The sequence below is a fragment of the Notamacropus eugenii genome, chromosome 1 (genome assembly GCF_028372415.1).
Source record: "Notamacropus eugenii isolate mMacEug1 chromosome 1, mMacEug1.pri_v2, whole genome shotgun sequence".
Taxonomy (NCBI): Eukaryota; Metazoa; Chordata; class Mammalia; order Diprotodontia; family Macropodidae; genus Notamacropus; species Notamacropus eugenii.
In genome coordinates this window covers 515,244,692-515,263,723 of record NC_092872.1, presented here as the reverse complement: position 1 = coordinate 515,263,723, position 19,032 = coordinate 515,244,692, and the positions used below count along the sequence as shown (strand labels likewise).

Genomic DNA, 19,032 nt, shown 5'->3' with positions numbered 1-19,032 from the left:
AGATTCCTTTTCAGATGAGTTGAACTAGATGTTTGTTGAGGTCTCTTCCACCTCTCCAATTCTATGATTCTCTGATAACCCACTGCCTGATTAGTTAATTTTGTATAACAGAAAAACAACAAAAACATATATATTTGGAAATAAGTTTAAGACTAAGTTATACTCCCATGGAACCAGAAAATCATAGACATTAGAGCTAGTCCAACCTCCTTACTTCATAGATGAGGAAAGTGAGGTTAATTACATGGTCTTAAGTGACACATCAATCTATTGGTTCAGCTTCAAAACAGAATTCAAGTCATTGAGTATAATCAAGATGCCTCTTTGAAAGGCTCTTCTAAAACCTTCAGAGAGGTTAATGTTTAGATGAATTCAGCACAGTCTCCCCCCCAAACTGGGCAATTTTTGACATAAGGATATTGGAATAGAGTCTTGCTTAAAAGACTTGGATCTGAAATATGGGCTCTCTTTTTGATACAGTCTTTTAGTCACTTTCAATCATGCCTGAATGGCAGGCTGGAAGCCAGCACTTTCATTTCACTGAGGACTTGAGTCACCAAGGTCAAAGTTCTTGGAGGTAAAAGGCCAGTAGATTAGTCACACATCCAGCCCAACCCCAAATCTGACATTTTACAAAGGGATGAAACAAATTTATATGATCACATATGGATCCTATTGACAAAGAGGACTCCATCTTGGTTGAAAGGAAACAAACACAGTAGTGGAGTAGTGAAATGGGAGGGAGTGGATTGTTATTCTAACAGAGTTCCAACTTACCCAGCATGCCAACTCATGGAAAAATACTTAATTTAGAAAAGAAAAAAGTATATGTATTTGTGTTTATTAAACAAAGGCTCCACTCAAAATAAAACCTTTGGGAACCTCCAAGTAATAAAATGACTCACATCAGGATGCTATGACTAAGTGGGAGGATAGGGAATTCCACTACCCACGCCAGACTCAGAAATGATCAATTTGCTTTCAGCAGGTGATGGGAGCCTCTGCCTTTTGTTTGTTCCAAGAAAATCTATCTTTTTTTTTTAAATGCTCTTTAAACAATTAAGTTTCAAAGCTGAATAATCAAGAACAGACTAGCTTCCACCATGAGCCCCAAAGTCAGCAGCAAGCCAGTGGGTCTTGGCTGGTGAGGGCTGCCTGTGTTAATGAGGATTTACCAGCTGTAAAATTCCAAAACCTTGTGTCATACGAGGAAACCTTCCAAAACACTGGATTCCACCCTGTCTCAGTGAGTCTTGAAGAGCTATGGCAACTCGGTTTCCGCAACCACATCACTTTTATTTTTGTGTCCCTAGATTTTTTCCTGTTTTGCAATGTTTTGCTGGGATCCCCCAAGTTAGCTTGAGGTTTAAGTGTACCATGTCCAGCCACCAACTAAAGTTCAAGAACACTGTGGACACTACATCTTGAACCCCAGATGAAAATTTGCACATGTAATTTTTTTTGCTTATCTTTTCATTATCTGGTAAGATTAAGTAATTATACCTGTTTGTATCAACCTTCAGCGGTGGAATTTGAACCTAGGCCCCTGGATCTACAGCCAGTGATCTTTTCACTCTACTATTAATTAAACTTACTCTGTTTGGCCCCAGAGGGGCTATTTTGCTTTGGTTCTGTTTTCTTGTAGGAAAAGGATGAGATTTAAAATGCAGAAGTAAAACAGTAAGTAAGATGTCATTCATCTCAGAGAGATCAGAGAGACTGCAGCCTTCTTGAAATTGAAATCACCATCTCACCCAGCTCTTGGTTTCCCCCATTCTCAAACCTGATACTTTGCCTGAATTTGAAGTGCCAGCTCTATTTTAGTTCCCAAGTATAAAAAGGACCCTTCACTTGGTGGTACAGATTACAAAACATGAGGGGATAAGATTAGCTCAAAAGGTTGTCACCTTGACAATGCAAGAACCAGATGGGATTCCCCTCCTAGGAAAACTTGATCAGCTCCACTACACCCCACCCCCACCCCCACTTTTCAGTGGCCAAACTGTCTTTGGATAAGGGGGTGGGAATGAATGCTGGAAAAAAGCAGCAAGGGGGAAATTTGCCCTGCAGAAGATGGATCAAATATAGGATGCTTGTCTCTAAAGCCAAAGGAGCAGACAGCCTATGAAAACTCATTCAAATCCTTCCAGCTTCAGAAGTGATAAGTGACTAGCTACCCCACCCTGGACTGTCCCCATGGTATTATCCAGGTTCAGGAAAATTGGAGAGCCCCTTGGTTTTAGATTGTTATCTACCCAGGAATACAATGAATCATTAGTCCCTAAGTGTTCTCTTTAGATAGATATGTTAGAACATGGAAACCTACCCCAAGAGACCCCTGTGACACACCATGCAGTAAACTTTTCTATGTCATCCAAAGCTCCACTGAAACCCTCTTTCCATATCTCCTCATGACATGAAGGTGATCCTAGATTTTCAAAGGCTGTGCCAGTAGAATGTAAACTCCAGTGAGTCCTTTCCGACAGACAGAGCTCTACATATGAACTTAGTAGGACTAATATATGACCAGTCAGCAAGTGATGAGTTTGTTTTTAACCATTGTGACTCATTTAAGACTGCTTACTAAAGTCCAGAGGAACTCAGAATAACTGTCTTTCTTTTTTTTAAGGATGGAATTAATACCATCAAAAAATAGCTTAGATCTGATAGCAAAGGAAATAGTGGCTTAAAAGCCTCAAAAGGTAAGTGGTCAAAGGATATAAATAAATAGTTGTCAAAAGAAGAATTGTCAACTACAAAGTACCACATGAAAATATGCTTCATAGTCCTAATGTTAAAAGAAACAAAATTAAAACCCTTTTTATACTTAATTGCAGCTTTCACATTGACTAAGATGATAAAAAATAGGAATAGACAATGTTAGAAGAACAATTCACTACTGATGAAATTTTGACAAGGTTCAAACATTCGGAATATAAATTGGGAATTATGAAAGTGACTAAACTATCCAACCTCTTTGGTCAAGTAAGCCTTGTTACCTAGGGCCTCGGGGGAGCCAGGTTAAATATAGAGCACAATATTAATCCTTGCACTTTGTGTGGTAGCAATGAAGGGGCAACAAATTGGGTACCTACTGACTAGGGAATAAAAAAGTATGGCATGTTAATGGAATTGAATATAGTAGAAAATGATGGACATGAGGAATTTAAAAGAACTGGAAAGATTTGTGTGAACTAATGCAGAGCCAAAAAAAAAAAAAGCAAATCTGAAAGAACCATCTTTACTATGATTCCAATGATGCAAATGAAAATAGCATTTTAAAAAAGTTGAAGTCTGAGAAAATGAAGAACCAGTGAAGGGTCCAGAGAATAGATAAGAAAACATCCCTCCCTCCTCTTGGCAGAGAAGCAGGGATTGCCAGGATAAAATGCTGTATGTATTGTCAGATTAAGTCACTGAAATTGATGTTTTCTTAGGGAGGCAAATGTTATTATTCTCCTCATTCTACAGATGGGGAAACTGGACAAACACAAGGTAAATGACTTGCCCAGGGTCACACATCTAGTAAGTGTCTCAGACATTCTATCTACTGCACCAACTAACTTGCATCTGAAAAAAGACAAAAAGGGTTTCAGAACCATGACAATAATTGTTTATACCTATAGTCACTTTAGCGCTTTCGGCACAACAACCTGCGAGGTGAGTAGGACAAGAAGTACTGTTACAGATATTTTAAATATGCAGAAAGTAAGGCTCCATGAGGTAAAAGACTCACCAGCAGACTCACTACATGACTAGTGGTAGGCAAAAAGGGAGAGAGAAGCCAGTTCTCCTGACCAGCACTCTTTCCACTCAGTCTAAAGGCCTTAGGTTTGAGACCCTCCCAGGTTAAAGGATCCTAAACTTGAGCTCAGTAAAGTCTTTCTTCCCTTTCCCTATTCCTTTTCAATGGTTTTTTACTTCAGTGATGCCCATAATACTTAATACCAATGAGACTGATATAAGTAGATATCCATTTCCACTATGCAAAGAAGATCAACGCACTTCATAACATTTTTCATATCAGTGATTTCACAGCATTGAAATACACTGAGTCTGTAAACAGTGTTGGAAGTAGAAACAGAAGTGGAACCATCTTTCTTCATCTCATCTATATTTGTCTTTGAGTCCCACGTATCACATGCCAGACCCATTTCTATGTTGCTGGTATTATTATTGTTGTAGGAAATGATGGAGATGAGGGGGCAGTTAGGTGGCTCAGTGGATAGAGCACAGTCCTGGAATCAGAAAGATCTGAGTTCAAATCCAGCCTCAGACACTTAGTAGCTGTGTGACCTTGGGCCAGTCACTTAACACTCATTGCCTTTAAAAAAAAGAAAAGAAAATTATGATGATGACAGTAGGTGGCACCAAGTAATGGATGGAGATCTGGGCTCGGAGCCAAGAAGATCCATGTTCAAGTCCTTTCTCTAGAACAACTGGCTGCATGACCCCAGAGAAGTCCTTTAATTTCACTGTGCCTCAGTTTCCTCATCTGTAAAATGAGAGGGTTGAACTTTATGGCCTCTAAATCTCTCCTCATATGTGCAAGGGGAATGCTAAAAGCACCTACTTCACAGGGTTACTGGGAGGATCAAATAAGTTAACATGTAAAGGATTTTGCAAACTGTAAATATTATATAAATGTTAATTAGTATTATCTTTACAATGCTATGAAATAGGTTCTATAAATATCTCCATTTTATAGATGAGGAAACTGAGGCTAAGAAAAATTAAATAATGTGCCCAACTTCATATAATTGCTAAATGTTCAAGGTAAGATTCAGGCTCAAGTCTTCATGACCTGAGCAGTAGCTACCACAACTAGGCAAGAGTGGCACAAACCACATTTTACAAAATATTCATGTTCAATGAAAGTAGCCTTATTACAGACTAAGAGATACACCAATTCTTGAAATGGTGGCATTTCAGGAAAAAAACACCCCAGTATATTTTGGCTTGTAAATGAGGCATCATTAATAAGAAAGGCATGCTAGCTTTTGACGTGCACTATCTTGTTTTGTGAATTATGTTCTGAAGATTGTCTTAATGATATGAGTATAGATACACTATGAGTTCCATTTGGTTGCTGTGTTAGCGGTCAGGAAAAGGAAGAACTCAAAGCCACAACCTCACAAGATATCATCACCTTCAAGCAACTGTAGTAATTCTGGCATGAGATGATGAGACCTGCACCATGATGATGGTAGTGAGAAGGGACAGAAGGGCAAACCTAAAAACTAACTGAATCACGGGCTTCCGAGCTGGAAAGAAGCTTGGAGATCATCAGGCTGATTCCTTCATTTTACTGACAAAGATTTCTAGAGAAGACAAGTGACTTGCCCAGATTCACACAGGTAGTAACTGGCAGAGCCAAGACTGGATCTAGGTCTTTTGCTCCAAATCCAGTCCTCTCCCAACTACACCATGCTGACCTTTCAAGTCCCTATCCTTTTCAAATATCTAAAGGGTAGAAAAGGTAGTGGACATTCAGTTTGGGCCAAGAAGGTAGAACTCAGATCAACAACAACAACAAAAACCCCCCAAATACTGGAAGACAAACTTTGGCTTAACGTAAGGGAGAAATTCTTCATCCACCCTACTCCACGCATGCCCCATTCCAGCTCTACCCCACCTTGTCATTTTGACCTCTAAAATTCCAAAATGAATTCCAAAACTTCGCTTCATTCTTGACGAGTTTCTCTTATTCTCATTCTGTCTACTAGCTCTCAACAGAGACTTAGCTTCCCCAGCTGATACTACATCCCTAATAGTTCTCTCCAGCATGGGATGTTCTTTCTCTCACATCCTTCAACACATTAGTCCTAGGCAGGGAGTTGGAATACTCCCTCCAGACTCTCCCTTTGCCTTCACCATTCAACATCCTCTTCTTTGAAGTTCACTTGATGAAAATTTTTTTATTCATACAGATCATAGGGATTGTTCCTCTCTATTCCCAAAGAATTAAGCACTTGTCTCATTTTCTTCCTCTCCTCTCAAATTAGTACCCTTATATCAGAGGATTTCTATATTCATTGCTCTTTCAAGCATCCTAACCTCTTACTGCATCTTCTCCTCAAATCCTACGATTTACTCCTCCACCTCACCTCAGTCATACACAAGGATGGTTACACCCTTGATCTTAATGTTATTCACAAATGTTCCTCTTCTTTCATCAAGAATTCTGACTTTCCATTGTCTGACCTCCTACCATTAATCTCTCTCCATGCTGTGCCCTTCCCAACTGTATTTTTTATTTTCATCCTGATCTCCAATCCCTCAAACCCTTTAGTGTTTTCTCAAGTCATTACCCCTACTCTGACTTCATTTTCCTTCATTCACCTACTTTCAAATTCCTTACTCCCTTTCCCTGTCACTATTCATCCCTTGCCAAGAGCCTGAATTACTTCCACCTTCTACTTACATTCGTATTCACATGCTGCTGAATGAAAATGAAAGATATACTAGTTGGGTAGCCTACAAATGTATGTTATCTCACATCCACTAGACCCTCACTGCATCAAGGCATTTCCTCCCTTGACTCCCTACTGTAACTATTTCAAACCTCTTCTCTCCTTAAGCTTTTCCATGTTCAACTCCCATTTACTCTGTCAACTAAGGACCTCACCTATTACTTTATTAAGAAAATAAAAAGCTCCCTCTTCTACCCTTCTCATCTTACAACCCTTTGATCCATCATCCTTCACTCTCTCCTCACTTCCACCAGCCTCTGATAACGAGATGGTCCTTCTCCTTGCCCTTGATCCTATCTCTCTCTTCTCTGCTAGCTCAATCCATCCCCTTTAAATCTTCAGTTTTTCCCTATCTACTTGTTCCCTCCTTAGCAGCTTTAAACATACTAAAGCCTCCCCCTACTTAAAAGATCTTTACTAGATCCTGCCATCCCCTCAAACTATTATATCATATCTCTTCTTCCTTTCTCAGTCAAACTCCTAGAAAAAAAGTTGTCTCCTCTTGTTGCCTCTGCTTCCTCTCTTCTCACTCCTCAGTCCTTTGCACACTGGGTTCACACCTTATCTGCCAAATGAAATTTCTCTTAGTTGCCAAATCTTATGGTATTTTTTCTGTCCTCAGCCTTCTTAGCCCCTGCTCCATTTGACACGATTGCCTTTTTCCCCATTACTGGCCACTGTCCTCTCTGTGACAGTTGTGATTTTTGTGATAGTTGTATCTCCTTGTTTTCCTCCTGACTTTTCTGACAATTTCTTGGATTCATTTGCTGACTCATCATCCAGATCATGCCTCGTAAATTGAGTGTTGCCCCAAAATTTTGTCCCAATCTTCTTCTCTATATATACTCCAAATCTTAGTAACTTCATCTGTTCCTACAGGTTGAATTATTATTTCAATGAAGATAACTCACAGACATATTTATTAGGTAAGACATGGTCTCTGCCTTCCTGGAAACTTTTATCCTTTAAGGTAATGAGGCATAAATACAGAAGACTATAATACAAGATATTACATGATCAGCAGCAGAGCAGAGTGAAGCAGAACCAAGTGCCATGCTAATTATGAAAGAGAAGATCATTATCAACCTGGGCAATCAGGAAAGATTTCATGAAGGGAGAGCATAAAAATAAATGGGGATTCTATAAACAAAGAGGGCTGGAGAGGACATCCCAGGTAAAGGAAACTGAAGGAGCAAAGGCACAAAGGCCAGAAAGCATCCTCAGAAACCAGAGTAGCCTAGGATGGCTGAAGCATAGAGTGCACAAAGAGGAATAATATGACTTACTGCTAGAACACAGGATGGTACCAGATTATGGAAGGCCTTGAACGCCAGGCAAAGGACCATGAGCTTTACTTGGCAGGCAATAATGAGCCACTAAAAATCTTTGGGAAGAAGGGCAGCATGATTAGATCTACACATAAGGAAGATGATGCTGGCAGCCGCACAAAGGAGGGATTAAAGTTGGGAGGAGAGGAGAGGAAGAGCTGTTTTAGTGACAATTCAATGATTGTAACTGAGTCCTCAGCCCAGTCTCCGAGGTTGGCACTCACTCACTATACTGCCTTTGCCTCTGAAAGTTCCAGCTCACTGCAGTGGGAACATGGAAAGGATTAAGGGTGCTGTTAAACAGAAGAAAATCAATAGAAGCCTCTGGGGTGAGGTTGGCTGCTTATGCTGTTGCTGCCTCTGTACTGACTGCTGCTCCACAGTGGATTTGATATTGTCAGTTTTTAAAGGTTGGAATGCTGCCTTAGTGGAAAGGGGAGTGGCCTAATTCTTTTATGTGGCAGTTGCTCCAACACATACATATTGGTTGTTCATGTTGTGCGTGCTGGCTTTGTTAGGCATGTGTCACTGAGCCAATTCCCTGCATTCCCTTTAGAGCCCAATGGTAACTAGTCTAGATTTCCAGAAATGGCTCGAGCCTCATCCCGGGATATTAGTGTTGCTTGAAGCCCAGAACTAAGGTTTTCAATCTTTCTAGCTGCAATGACATCAGGATTCTGTTTGGAAAGCTATCCCAGAGTCAGTTATTGATTTAATGGTTTTAGAATCAACAAGACAGGTCTTGGGATGGACCCAGGCTCATCTGCAATTGTAGCAGCTGCGAGGGTCATGAGGCACATTGACTGTAACACATTAGCCTCAATACTAACTGTATCAGGTAAAAATTAGAAATATCTTTTAAAGCTAAGAAAAGCAAAGCACAGAAAACCTAATAGATGACTGAGAAAAGATTCCTGAAGTCCTACACCAGATCCCATCCCCTAAATCAGTCAATTAGCCTTTATTAAGCTCTACCATGTGCAGTATGTCTGGTGCTGGGTATATAAAGACCAAAATAACAAAGTGAAAGTCTTGCCTTCAAGAAACTTATATTCAACCAGGAGAGATATGCCCCAATAAAAAAGAATATAGCAAATTAAAAATCTTGCCTTCAAGAAACTTGGTTGGTTAGTTGTTGTCCTTCATTCTCGAAGAGGACCAAAATGATATCATTATGTTAGAGTCAAGTTACAATGTGTGCGACTGTGGCTGATCAGACCAATACGACCTTGGAATGCTCTACCACAGATCGGCACAAATAGACCATGTGAACATTGGGGGTGAATTCTCTAAATTTGCACACCTTGCATTTCTTTTGGGCTGCTTCAATTCTGCTTTGCTCACAGAGCACAGCACCTTCTCTGATGAGGACACGCCGTGCTGTTTGGTCCTGTGCCACTGTCTCCCATGTCATACAATCAATTCTAAAGCTCTTCAGAAAGACCTTAAGTGTGTCCTTATACCAAGAGGCATGCAGGTAGTCAAGAAACTTACATTCTATAAGGAGAGATATTTCCACATGCAAGAAAATATAGTAATTTTGACAGGACTTCCATGAAACTTTCCCTGATCCTCAAATCTCTTCTGAGCTAGAAGTGAGCTTCTCCCTATTATGCAGGACCACCGAATTTTGTTCATACCTCCATCTTACACTTACATTCTGTTTTGTATGATGATATGTTCAGAATTTATGGAGTTCTTTAAGGCTTAAGGTCTGTAAAGCACTTGGTGTGCATTATCTCATTTGAGCCTCACAACACTAGCGAAGTAATCATAGAGGTGTTTTTATTTCCATTCCACAGATGAGGAAGCAGATGTAGAGGTTAAGTGGCTCTCCAGTCACACCTGTAGGCAATCTCACAGCTGTGATTCAGAATCAGGTTTCCCCTGATTCCAAGTACCTCATAATCATTATTTTTGTATACATCTTATCCTTCTGACCAGATTCTGAACTGCTGGCCTGTGATGCAGTGGAAGACCTTGGTATCTTTGATGTCTGACCAAGTTCTAAACGCTGCTTCAGTCATCTTCATCGCCATTGAAACAAATTATTCTCACCTGTCTTTTCCACTAGGGGAAGTCTTCACATGCTTGGGGTATATCCCCTAACTCACCAATGAGTGTGAGAACTGTCAGTTACCCTCAACTTGATTTGGACAGTCTGCTGAGATGATTTTCTGGGGTGCTGCCTCTGTGCATATGACAGCTTCTTGGAACCACAGGTGAAAGTTGGGTGACAGGTGGACACCAAGGGTAAATGAACAGCCCTAAAAAGACCTTTGCTAGTCCTCCTTGAACACCTCATTCACTCCTACATTAATTCCTTTATACCCCTTCAATGCCCTTCTAAAGAGGAGAATATTTGGAAAGAATGGAAAAGAACATTGATGGTACTATTCAATATGGCTGAGAAAATAACAACTACTGGTTTGTTTCTGATTTCTTGATTCTATAAAATATTTATGAAAATGATCTGTGCTCATGTCAAGGACATTCTTGATGAAACTATAAGAAAGAATCAAGCAGTCTTTCATAAACCATTTCCTTCAGGATGCTACATAGTAATAACTAATAAAAATAATAACAGAAATATATCTAGTATTTGTGTTCTTCAAAGTTTGCATAGTGGTGTGCAAATATTGCCTTTTATTTGCTCCCCAAAACAACCTGGTGAGGTATGTGCTATTATCATTCCCATTTTACGGATGAAACTGAGGTAAGCAGAGGTTAAGTGACTTGCCCAGGGTCACACAGTTAGCAAGTGTCAGGGGCCAGATTTAAACTCAGGTCCAGTGTTCTGCCTTCTGTGCCACATCTTTACAGTCACACAACTGAGACATAAAAACTGTACAAGATCCTACTGGAATTACTCTAGTTAATTATCACAGGGGATTTAAATACATGGAATAAAAGGCAGACTTAAAGCTTCTCTCTGAACATGGTGTTTCCCATGAATATATTAAGATTCTACAAGATTCCTCAAGTGAGACAAAAACAGAGTTAACCATGTTCGATGAACCTCTGATTATAAACAGCGAGCAAGGCATAGAACAAGGAGACATATTTGCCAAAAGAGTTTGCCACTATAATGAGGGTTAGCCTATGAAGTGCTCAAATGGAAAAGTGTCTTTATAGGGAACCACTCTTCCATTCTAACCCTTCATAGTATATGTCAGTGGTGTCAAACCATGGACCAAGAGTTTGACATTTCTGGCATAAATGATGAGATTCCCAACGTATTTGTGAATGATGTTATATTGATCATAATAATCCTTTAAATACTACAAGGACTCCTCAAAGAGATTCATAGCCTCTCAAAAGAAAATAGCTTAATGAAGCACATGAGAAAAATCAAGTGGAATAAAGAACATAATATTGCCCAGATCATCGTAGCATTCAGTCCAAAGGACTGGCCATCAATAGTCCATCAATACCTAAGCTGCAAATAGACAATGAGATGAACCCAGAACTGAATAAAAAGGAAGAAAATACATTAGATTTCGGAAATTATGTGTGATTTCCAATTATCACTGAATGCTACATGACCCAAAGTCCCATCATTTCAACACTAATGTTCTCTTCCTAATGCTATATGGTTATAAATCTGAAAAGCTATGACCTCTAAAGAGTCAGAGGTGGAGGTGAGCAAAAGGATACTGGAGTTTGTGGTCAATAAACCACTTCTTTGCACAAAGTCATATAAAAGAGATTATCAAGGATATAGATGATTGGAAAAGGATGTGGACTGGTCATTCATAAGATCAAGGTCAGCAAATAAGTTATGCATTGTTATTTAAGAAATAGCTAAAGGCTTAGAGCTAGGTGGAGTAGTGTGGATAGAGAGCTAGGTCTGGAGTCAGAAAGACACATTTTTCTTAGCTCAGATCTGGCCTCAGACACTGACTAGCTGTGTGACTCTGGGCAAATCGCTCAATCTTGTTTCCCTCAGTTTCTTCATCTGTAAAATGAGCTGGAGAAGGAAATGGCAAACCACGGCAGTATCTTTGCCAAGGAAACCCCCAATGGGGTCACAAAGAGTCAGACACAACTGAAAGGATTAAACAACGAAACAGTCAGAGCGAGAGAAAGATCTCTAACACACTCAATGTATTCTCTTTGTAGGGTTTGTCAAAGAACAATGGACAAAAAGGCTTGGACAGGGTACAATTTAACACAGCCATTGGTTTGTCTGTCCCTTCCCCACAACACCTAACACCATCTTGTGCATATGATAATAAGGCAGCCTAGATAGATATTACTGATTCAAGTTCTGACTCACCACTTACTAGCTGTGTAAAAGTGAAGTTGTTAGTTTCCTCCCATGTAAAATGGGCATAATGAAATCTGTCTCACCGCCCTCGAAAGGTTTTTGTGAGGATCAAATGAGACCATGTATATAAAAAACACCATATAAACTAGAAAACAAGCCAAGCACAGTGGTGCATGTCTGTTGTGCCAGCTGCTGCTTTGCTGGGTAGGCTGACTGAGCTCAGGAATTCTGTACTAAGGTCAGAACTAAAGCCAGTCTCATATTCTCACTCATTCCAGCACTAGTGTGGTCAATCCCTGGGCTCTGGTTAGCTACCACACTGCCTAAGGAGGGACAAAACTAGCCCAGACCAGAAAAATGGAGCTTCCAAAGAAAACTTCTATGCTGATCAATATTCAGATTGGGCCTATGAGTGATCACTGCATTTACTGCTTGGTTAAGGTAGATAGAGGGTCTCAGGAAAAAACAAAATAAAACAAAATACAACTATAAAATTAACTTGTGTTTGAGTCATCAGAGTCTTTCTTAGATCAAAATAAAAATGGAAAATATTTAGTTGGATGTGTACTATAGTTAAAAAGCCATATCTTTTAAACCAAGGAAATTATATTTTGTTTTACCTGGGGGAAAAACACAATCACAAACACATTTTCAAAAATATCTGAAACCACTCACAAAAATCAGCTCACTTAGTGAAGAAACAGCTTCTGACATCTGGAGTTTGTGGTCATAGACTTCCACTAAAAAAAATTCACAGTTTTGGCACGACTTCAGGTCTCATAGCGTCATAGAATATTGATGCTGAAAGGGATCTTAAAATCCATCTAGGCCATCTTCCTCAATTTAAGGAGAATGAAACTGAGGCGCAGGGAAGGAAAGTGAATTACTAGTGGTCACAAAGGGAATTTGTGTCCAGATCATGGACTTTCTCCACTATCCCCCAGTTCCCTCTTTCTGAGATCATGATTCTCTTCCTGTTTCCCAGAACAACGTTCCCTCTAATAACTAGGAAGATCATTTCAAACACTGCTTACCTGTTGTCTTTTCGGTAAACACAACTTTAGATTCTGCTGTAAAATTCTGGCCAGTGAGGATCATCTGTTGTCCCCCATAAACCAGGCAGCTATCGATATCTTGCCTTTCAACCATGGGCAGCTCATGTGCCGATCTCTGGGCTAAGGATAAAAATCAAAGAAATTACATGATTAATAAAGAAAGATAATTCTGTAGCCATTGTAAGAATTCCATTCAACAAGCTTTTACTCTCTCCTAGGAACTGAGGATACAGAGACAAAAATGAAAACCCTCTCTATCCTCTAGGACAGGAGAGGGGAATCTGTGGCCTTCTAGGTCTTCAAGTGCAGCACTTTGAATAAACTCAATGAGCCACATCTGAGGACCTAGAGGGCCACAGGTTCCCCACCCCTGCCTAAGTGCTTACATTCTCATAGAACAATATTCTAATTTTACAACTTAAGTCACCTCTTATTGGAAAAAGCAAGAGTCACAGAAAAGAACGCTAAAAAACAAAACACCAAGACTTAGTGCTGGAAAAGATGTTAAAGATCACCAATTCTAACACAATGCCTTCATTTTTATATGTAAGGAAACTGAGGTTACAGAAGTCAATTATTTCCTAGGATTCCTTCTGGAATGTGGGCAAAAGAAAAGTTGCAGTTGTTTCATTTTTTTCTTTTCCCCAGTGAGCATAACTAAACTCTTCTGATTTCCTCCCAAAGGTCCAAACAGCTGGGCAGAAAGCCAGCTCCTTTTAAGCCAGTATCTTAAAGGTCTACATCAAGATGGCCCCACTTTTCAGCCAGCACAGAAGCTCCGCTGAGGTTTGGAGCCTGATTTCATATGCCAATCCACCTATCCTGTACTCTCTTACTGCCAAAGGATACACAGAAACAGAAAGTTAGAGCTGGAAGGAATGTGAGGTGTAGAATGTTAGAGTCAAAAGTGACCTTAAAACAAAAATGTTACAGCTAGAAGGGATCTAAAAACACAGAATGATAGAAAGCAGAATCCTGAGGCTGGAAGGGACCTTAGAGATCATCTCGTCCAAAGTCCTTATTTGACAGAGGAAGAAACTGAGTCCTAGAGAAGTGAAATGATTTTCTAGTAACTAGGAACAGGTGCAGGCCTGAAACCCAGCTCTCCTGAGACCCAGGCCAGGCCTCTTTTTGTAGCACAGGCAGCTTCTCTGCATGGTGGCTGCTGGGGCCAATTTTAAACAATCTCTTCTCTAGAAACTGAACAGTTGGCAGTGTTGTAAAAGTCCCTTGTGCAGGGCCAGGATGGGCCAAAAGCTTCATCTTAAAAATGCAACTTAGCATTTTTTAGCAATAAACCAATCACAGGCTATTCGTTTGTCGGCTTTTCACTTCCCAAATTCTGCATGCATTCTTATTGTTCACAGAGACTGCACTGCAACAGCTGCTCAGAGTGGCTGCCAATTAAAAGTATATATGAAAATGTCTCTTCACAGAAGCTGCTAATTTCTTCCACATGGGCTAGATGATTAATTCTCCCTTCAAATATTCAAGTTTTTTGACGAGTTCATAATTGAATTGACCACAAAATGAGATTTATTAGCAGTGAAAACATCAACAGCATTCACTGAAAATTAGGGTCTAGTTTAAAAGATTTGCATGCAGTTATACTGTATCCTAATGAAAGGATGGCACTCTCAGTGAAAGAGAGACTTTTATCCAATAACATCAAAGATCAATGCCCTTTTGTGGTGGAGAGGTTCCAAGTACCATTATTCTCATTTTACAGGTGGAAAAACTGAGTCATTGCTATGAAGTAACTTGTCCAAGGGCACACAGAAAGCCAGGAACTAAATCCTGGACAAGATCTACTTGGTCTGTTAATACTGGGTGGGAAACTGTTCTGTTAAGGCCAGAGAATATGGATTACTATATATGTATTCCCAAACAGCATACCTCTATTTTTTATGCCATTTTCCTTTTTTATCTCCTTTTAGGGTCTAGTGGTTTAAAAATCCAAAACTTTATTTTTGGTATATAACTTTGGCACTCTAACTACAGTGACATGGGCTCGTACACTTGGAACTTGATGAACCTTCAAGGCTGTCTAGTCCAACCCCTTTATTTGACAGATAAGCAGCCAAGCAACCAAGGGTAAATGACTTGCTCAGTGTCACACACACACACACACACACACACACACACACACACACACACACACACACACACACACACACACACACACACACACACAGAGTAGAGGCTGGAATCAAGCCTAGCTTTTCTGACTCCATATCTAACATTCCTCCCACTATACAAAATTGCTTCCTGTACATATAGGTACTGCTCTTTCCAGAAGTACAGAACACAATTTTTCTATGCCTTTCACGCACACACACATACACACACACACACACACACACACACACACATTCTGACATCCTTGCTTCTTCCCCACCACTGCCACAACTTCTCACAATTGACTTTATGTATCCATCCTAATTCTTATCCTTTAAAACGAAAAGAAGGAATTCACTCAGATCTCCCCAGACTTTCACTCCGCTCCATTTACTGTCACAGCCCTTCAGGAAATTCCACGAAGGCTATAAAAACAGTTGCATTTTCCAAAGTGTTTTCCTAGTCATTCCTGCACCTGAGTCTCTCAACAACCCTGCAAGGTAGATAGAGTAGACTTTATCTCCATTATATCAGCAACATTTATTAAGTGCCTACTAAGTGCCAACCTCTGCACTAAGTGATAGGGATGCACAGAAAGGCAAAAAAAAAAATTCCTTGCTTTCAATGAGCTCACAGTCTAACAAATGCAAATACCTATATACAAAGAAGATACATATGCAGGATAAATTGGAGATAATCTCAGAGAGAAGGCACCATGATAAAGGAGGACTAAGAAGGTGGGGATGAGGAGGGAGAGAATTCCAGGCCTGGAGGACTGTCAGTACATGCCCAGTGTTGGGAGAGGCAAGCAAAGAGGGCACTGTTATTGGATTGATGCAGAGCATATAGGGCATAAACTATAAAAAGACTGGAAAGGTAGGGAAAGATCAAGTTATGGAAGGAGTAAAAGGCAAATAGAGGCTTTTACGTATGAACCTGGAGGCAATAGGAAGCCACTGAAATTGACTGAATGAGGATAGGAGGGTGACGTGATTAGACCTTCATTTTAAGGAGAACAATTTGACAGCTGAGTGAAAGATGGACTGACGTGGAAAGAGAGACTTAAAGTAGGCTGACCCACCAGAAGACTATCACAACACTCTAGACATGAGGTGATAAGGTAACCAGGGTAAGGGCAGTGTGTGTACAAGAGATGTTACAAAGGTAGAAATAAGCAGATTTGGCAACAGATGGCTATGAGGGATGAGAGAAGAGAGCGAGGACTGGAGGATGACATCTAGATAATAAGCTTTGGTAAGGGGGAACATGGCATTTCCCTCAACAGTCACAGGGAACTTAGGAAGAGGGGAAAGAATGGGAGGAAAGATTAATGTTTAGTTTGAGATGTTCAGTGGGCCAGTAGGAGATGAGATTTGGAGTTAGGAGAGAGGTTAGAGCTGGACAAATGGATCTGAGAATTCTCTGCACTGGGATGAGAGATGAACCCATGGCAACTGATGAGATCACGAAGTGAAACAGCACAGAGAGAAGAGACAGTCTGGTACAGAGCTCTGGGGAACCCCTCACAGTTAGTGGGAATGACGTGGATGAAAATCCAGCAAAGGGAACTGAGACAGTTTGGTCAAATAGAAAGGAAGATAACAAGGAGAGATTTGTGTCACAAATACCTGGAGAGAAGAGAGTATCAAGGAGAAGATGGTGATAAGTCAAGAAAAACAAGCACTGAAAAAAGTCCATTAGATTTGGTAATTAAGAGATCATTGGTAACTTTGGGGAGAGAAGTTTCAGTAGAATATTGAGTTTAGAAGCTGTATGGCAGAGAGAGAAAGAGAGTGAAAGGAAAGAGGTGGAGACATCAATTATATAAATGGCTTACTCAAAGAATTTAGCTATAAAAAGGAGAAGAAATATATGGTGAGAGTGGGGATAGATGGATCAAGTGAGTGTTTTTTAAGGATGGGGGTGGGGGGTAGAGGGAATAAGTATTTAATAAGTACCTACTAAGTACTGTTGGGTACCTAGGTGGTGCAGTGCATAGAGCACCAGTGCAGGAGTCAGGAGGACCTGAGTTCAAATCTCACCTCAGACACCTGATACTTACTAGCTGTGTGACCTTGCGCAAGTCACTTAATCCTAATTGCCTCATCCTGGGTCATCTCCAGTCATCCTGATGAATATCTGGTCACTGGATTCCTATGGCTCTGGAGGAGAAGTGAGGCTGGTGACCTGCACAGCCCTCCCTCACTCAAAACAAAGTCAAGTGCAAGTCATGTCATCATTTCTCTGATGGCATAGTCTACTTCAAAAAACGAAGGATGAGCACATTAAGCACTTCACAGATATTATTATCTGATCCTCACAACAGTCCTGGAAGATAGGTGCTATTATTATCCCTACTTTTTAAGTGAGGAAATTGGGACAGAGGTGAAGTGACTTACCCAGGGTCACACAGCTAGTAAATGGGTCAGGCTAGATTTGAACTCAGTTTTTTCTGATTCCAAGCCAAATGATGTGTCACCTAGCTGGGGGATGACGTGGGTGTGTTTGTAGGTGGTAGGGACATAGCCAGGAGACAGGTTATTTTCTTACTGAAGATCAGTGAGAGAGTAGAGGTGACAGAGGAGGCAATCTGCTAGACAGTGAGGCCCAGTGAAGGGAAGTAGCCTATCAAAGACTGTACAGATGGTTAATGTAAACACCAAAAAGTTGAACCCAGATCTCTGAGCTCCTAGCCCCCATGCTACAAATTTAGAGGAATGAGTTGAACATCAGGCTGTACCTTTCCAGGGAGCACAACAATCTCTTAGGGGGTGAAGAACAAATGAAACCTGTATCCAATTAGAGCCACAGGGAATGGAAAGCTGGGCAAAGGAAAGCATCATCCAATATTGCAATCACTAGGACCCAATTCTTTCTCTAATGCAATCGTAATTACTACTCATTGGAAGTCACTTCATGCCACTGGAGTCACTTCATGGCATTGCCAAGCTGATTTCCCATAATCCACTGACAGATGTCAGCAAATTCAGGCCTTCTCAAAAACTTAGTCTATACAAATTGTCATTGAGCTTCTTGTCCAAACCAATGCTGGATAAGCATCTGATGGTCAAAAGCAGCTGAGCACAGAGAATTACCAGTCCACTTATTCACTTGAGGGTCATCTGTTTCTTCAGGGAAAAAAACTAATGTTTCTCCCTCTCTCTAAAGGTAAAGACACTCAGAGTTAAGCTCCCTTCCAAACTTTCTCCCTGTATCTCTCCTCCCCCAGGGCCTGGCACTTTATAAAGTGACTTACAGCTACTGGTGTTTTATGAGTTTTGAATAAATAAGACATTGTTGATTTAACCAGTTGGGGTGTTTACTTTCAATAGCAACAGTCACTGACATAAGGCAGCACCACAATTGCTAAAGAAAGACTCACACTAATGCCTATTACACTGGGTCAGCCTATTAACAGGGGCAATATTATTTTACTGTCTGTAATTCACCATGTCATGGGCCACTCAGCCAAGAAATACAATATACCCAATAACATCAGAGGAAAATGTGGGAGGAGGGGGCGCAGCATTGGTCCCAGGAAATTCCTCAAAGCAAAGGTGACAACTTTCCTTATCTAAACAGTAGAAGAGACAACTGAGAGACAAAATCTGAATAAGAATAACAAGGAATGGGAAAACAAGGAAAGGGAATAACCCTGTAAATAATATATATGTAAATAATAATTAAAATCTTCTCTGTCATTCTATCTTCTTCTGCCCCTCCTAGCTCCTACAAATTCTTCATTTCCAGACAGGTAGCAGATTCTTCTTGGAAAGCTAGTTCTCCTT

General features: G+C 40.4%; 1 protein-coding gene across 7 annotated transcripts in view; it reads right to left on the bottom strand.

Annotated features, from left to right (window-relative positions):
- The window catches only part of NFATC2 (nuclear factor of activated T cells 2), a 190,241-nt gene that overhangs the window by 77,281 nt on the left and 93,928 nt on the right, over positions 1–19,032 (bottom strand). For all 7 annotated transcript variants that reach the window (XM_072633546.1, XM_072633547.1, XM_072633543.1 and 4 more), the window contains exon 6: positions 13,106–13,246. In XM_072633546.1, the coding sequence (XP_072489647.1) occupies positions 13,106–13,246 (141 nt within the window). The remainder of the gene's footprint in view (positions 1–13,105; positions 13,247–19,032) is intronic.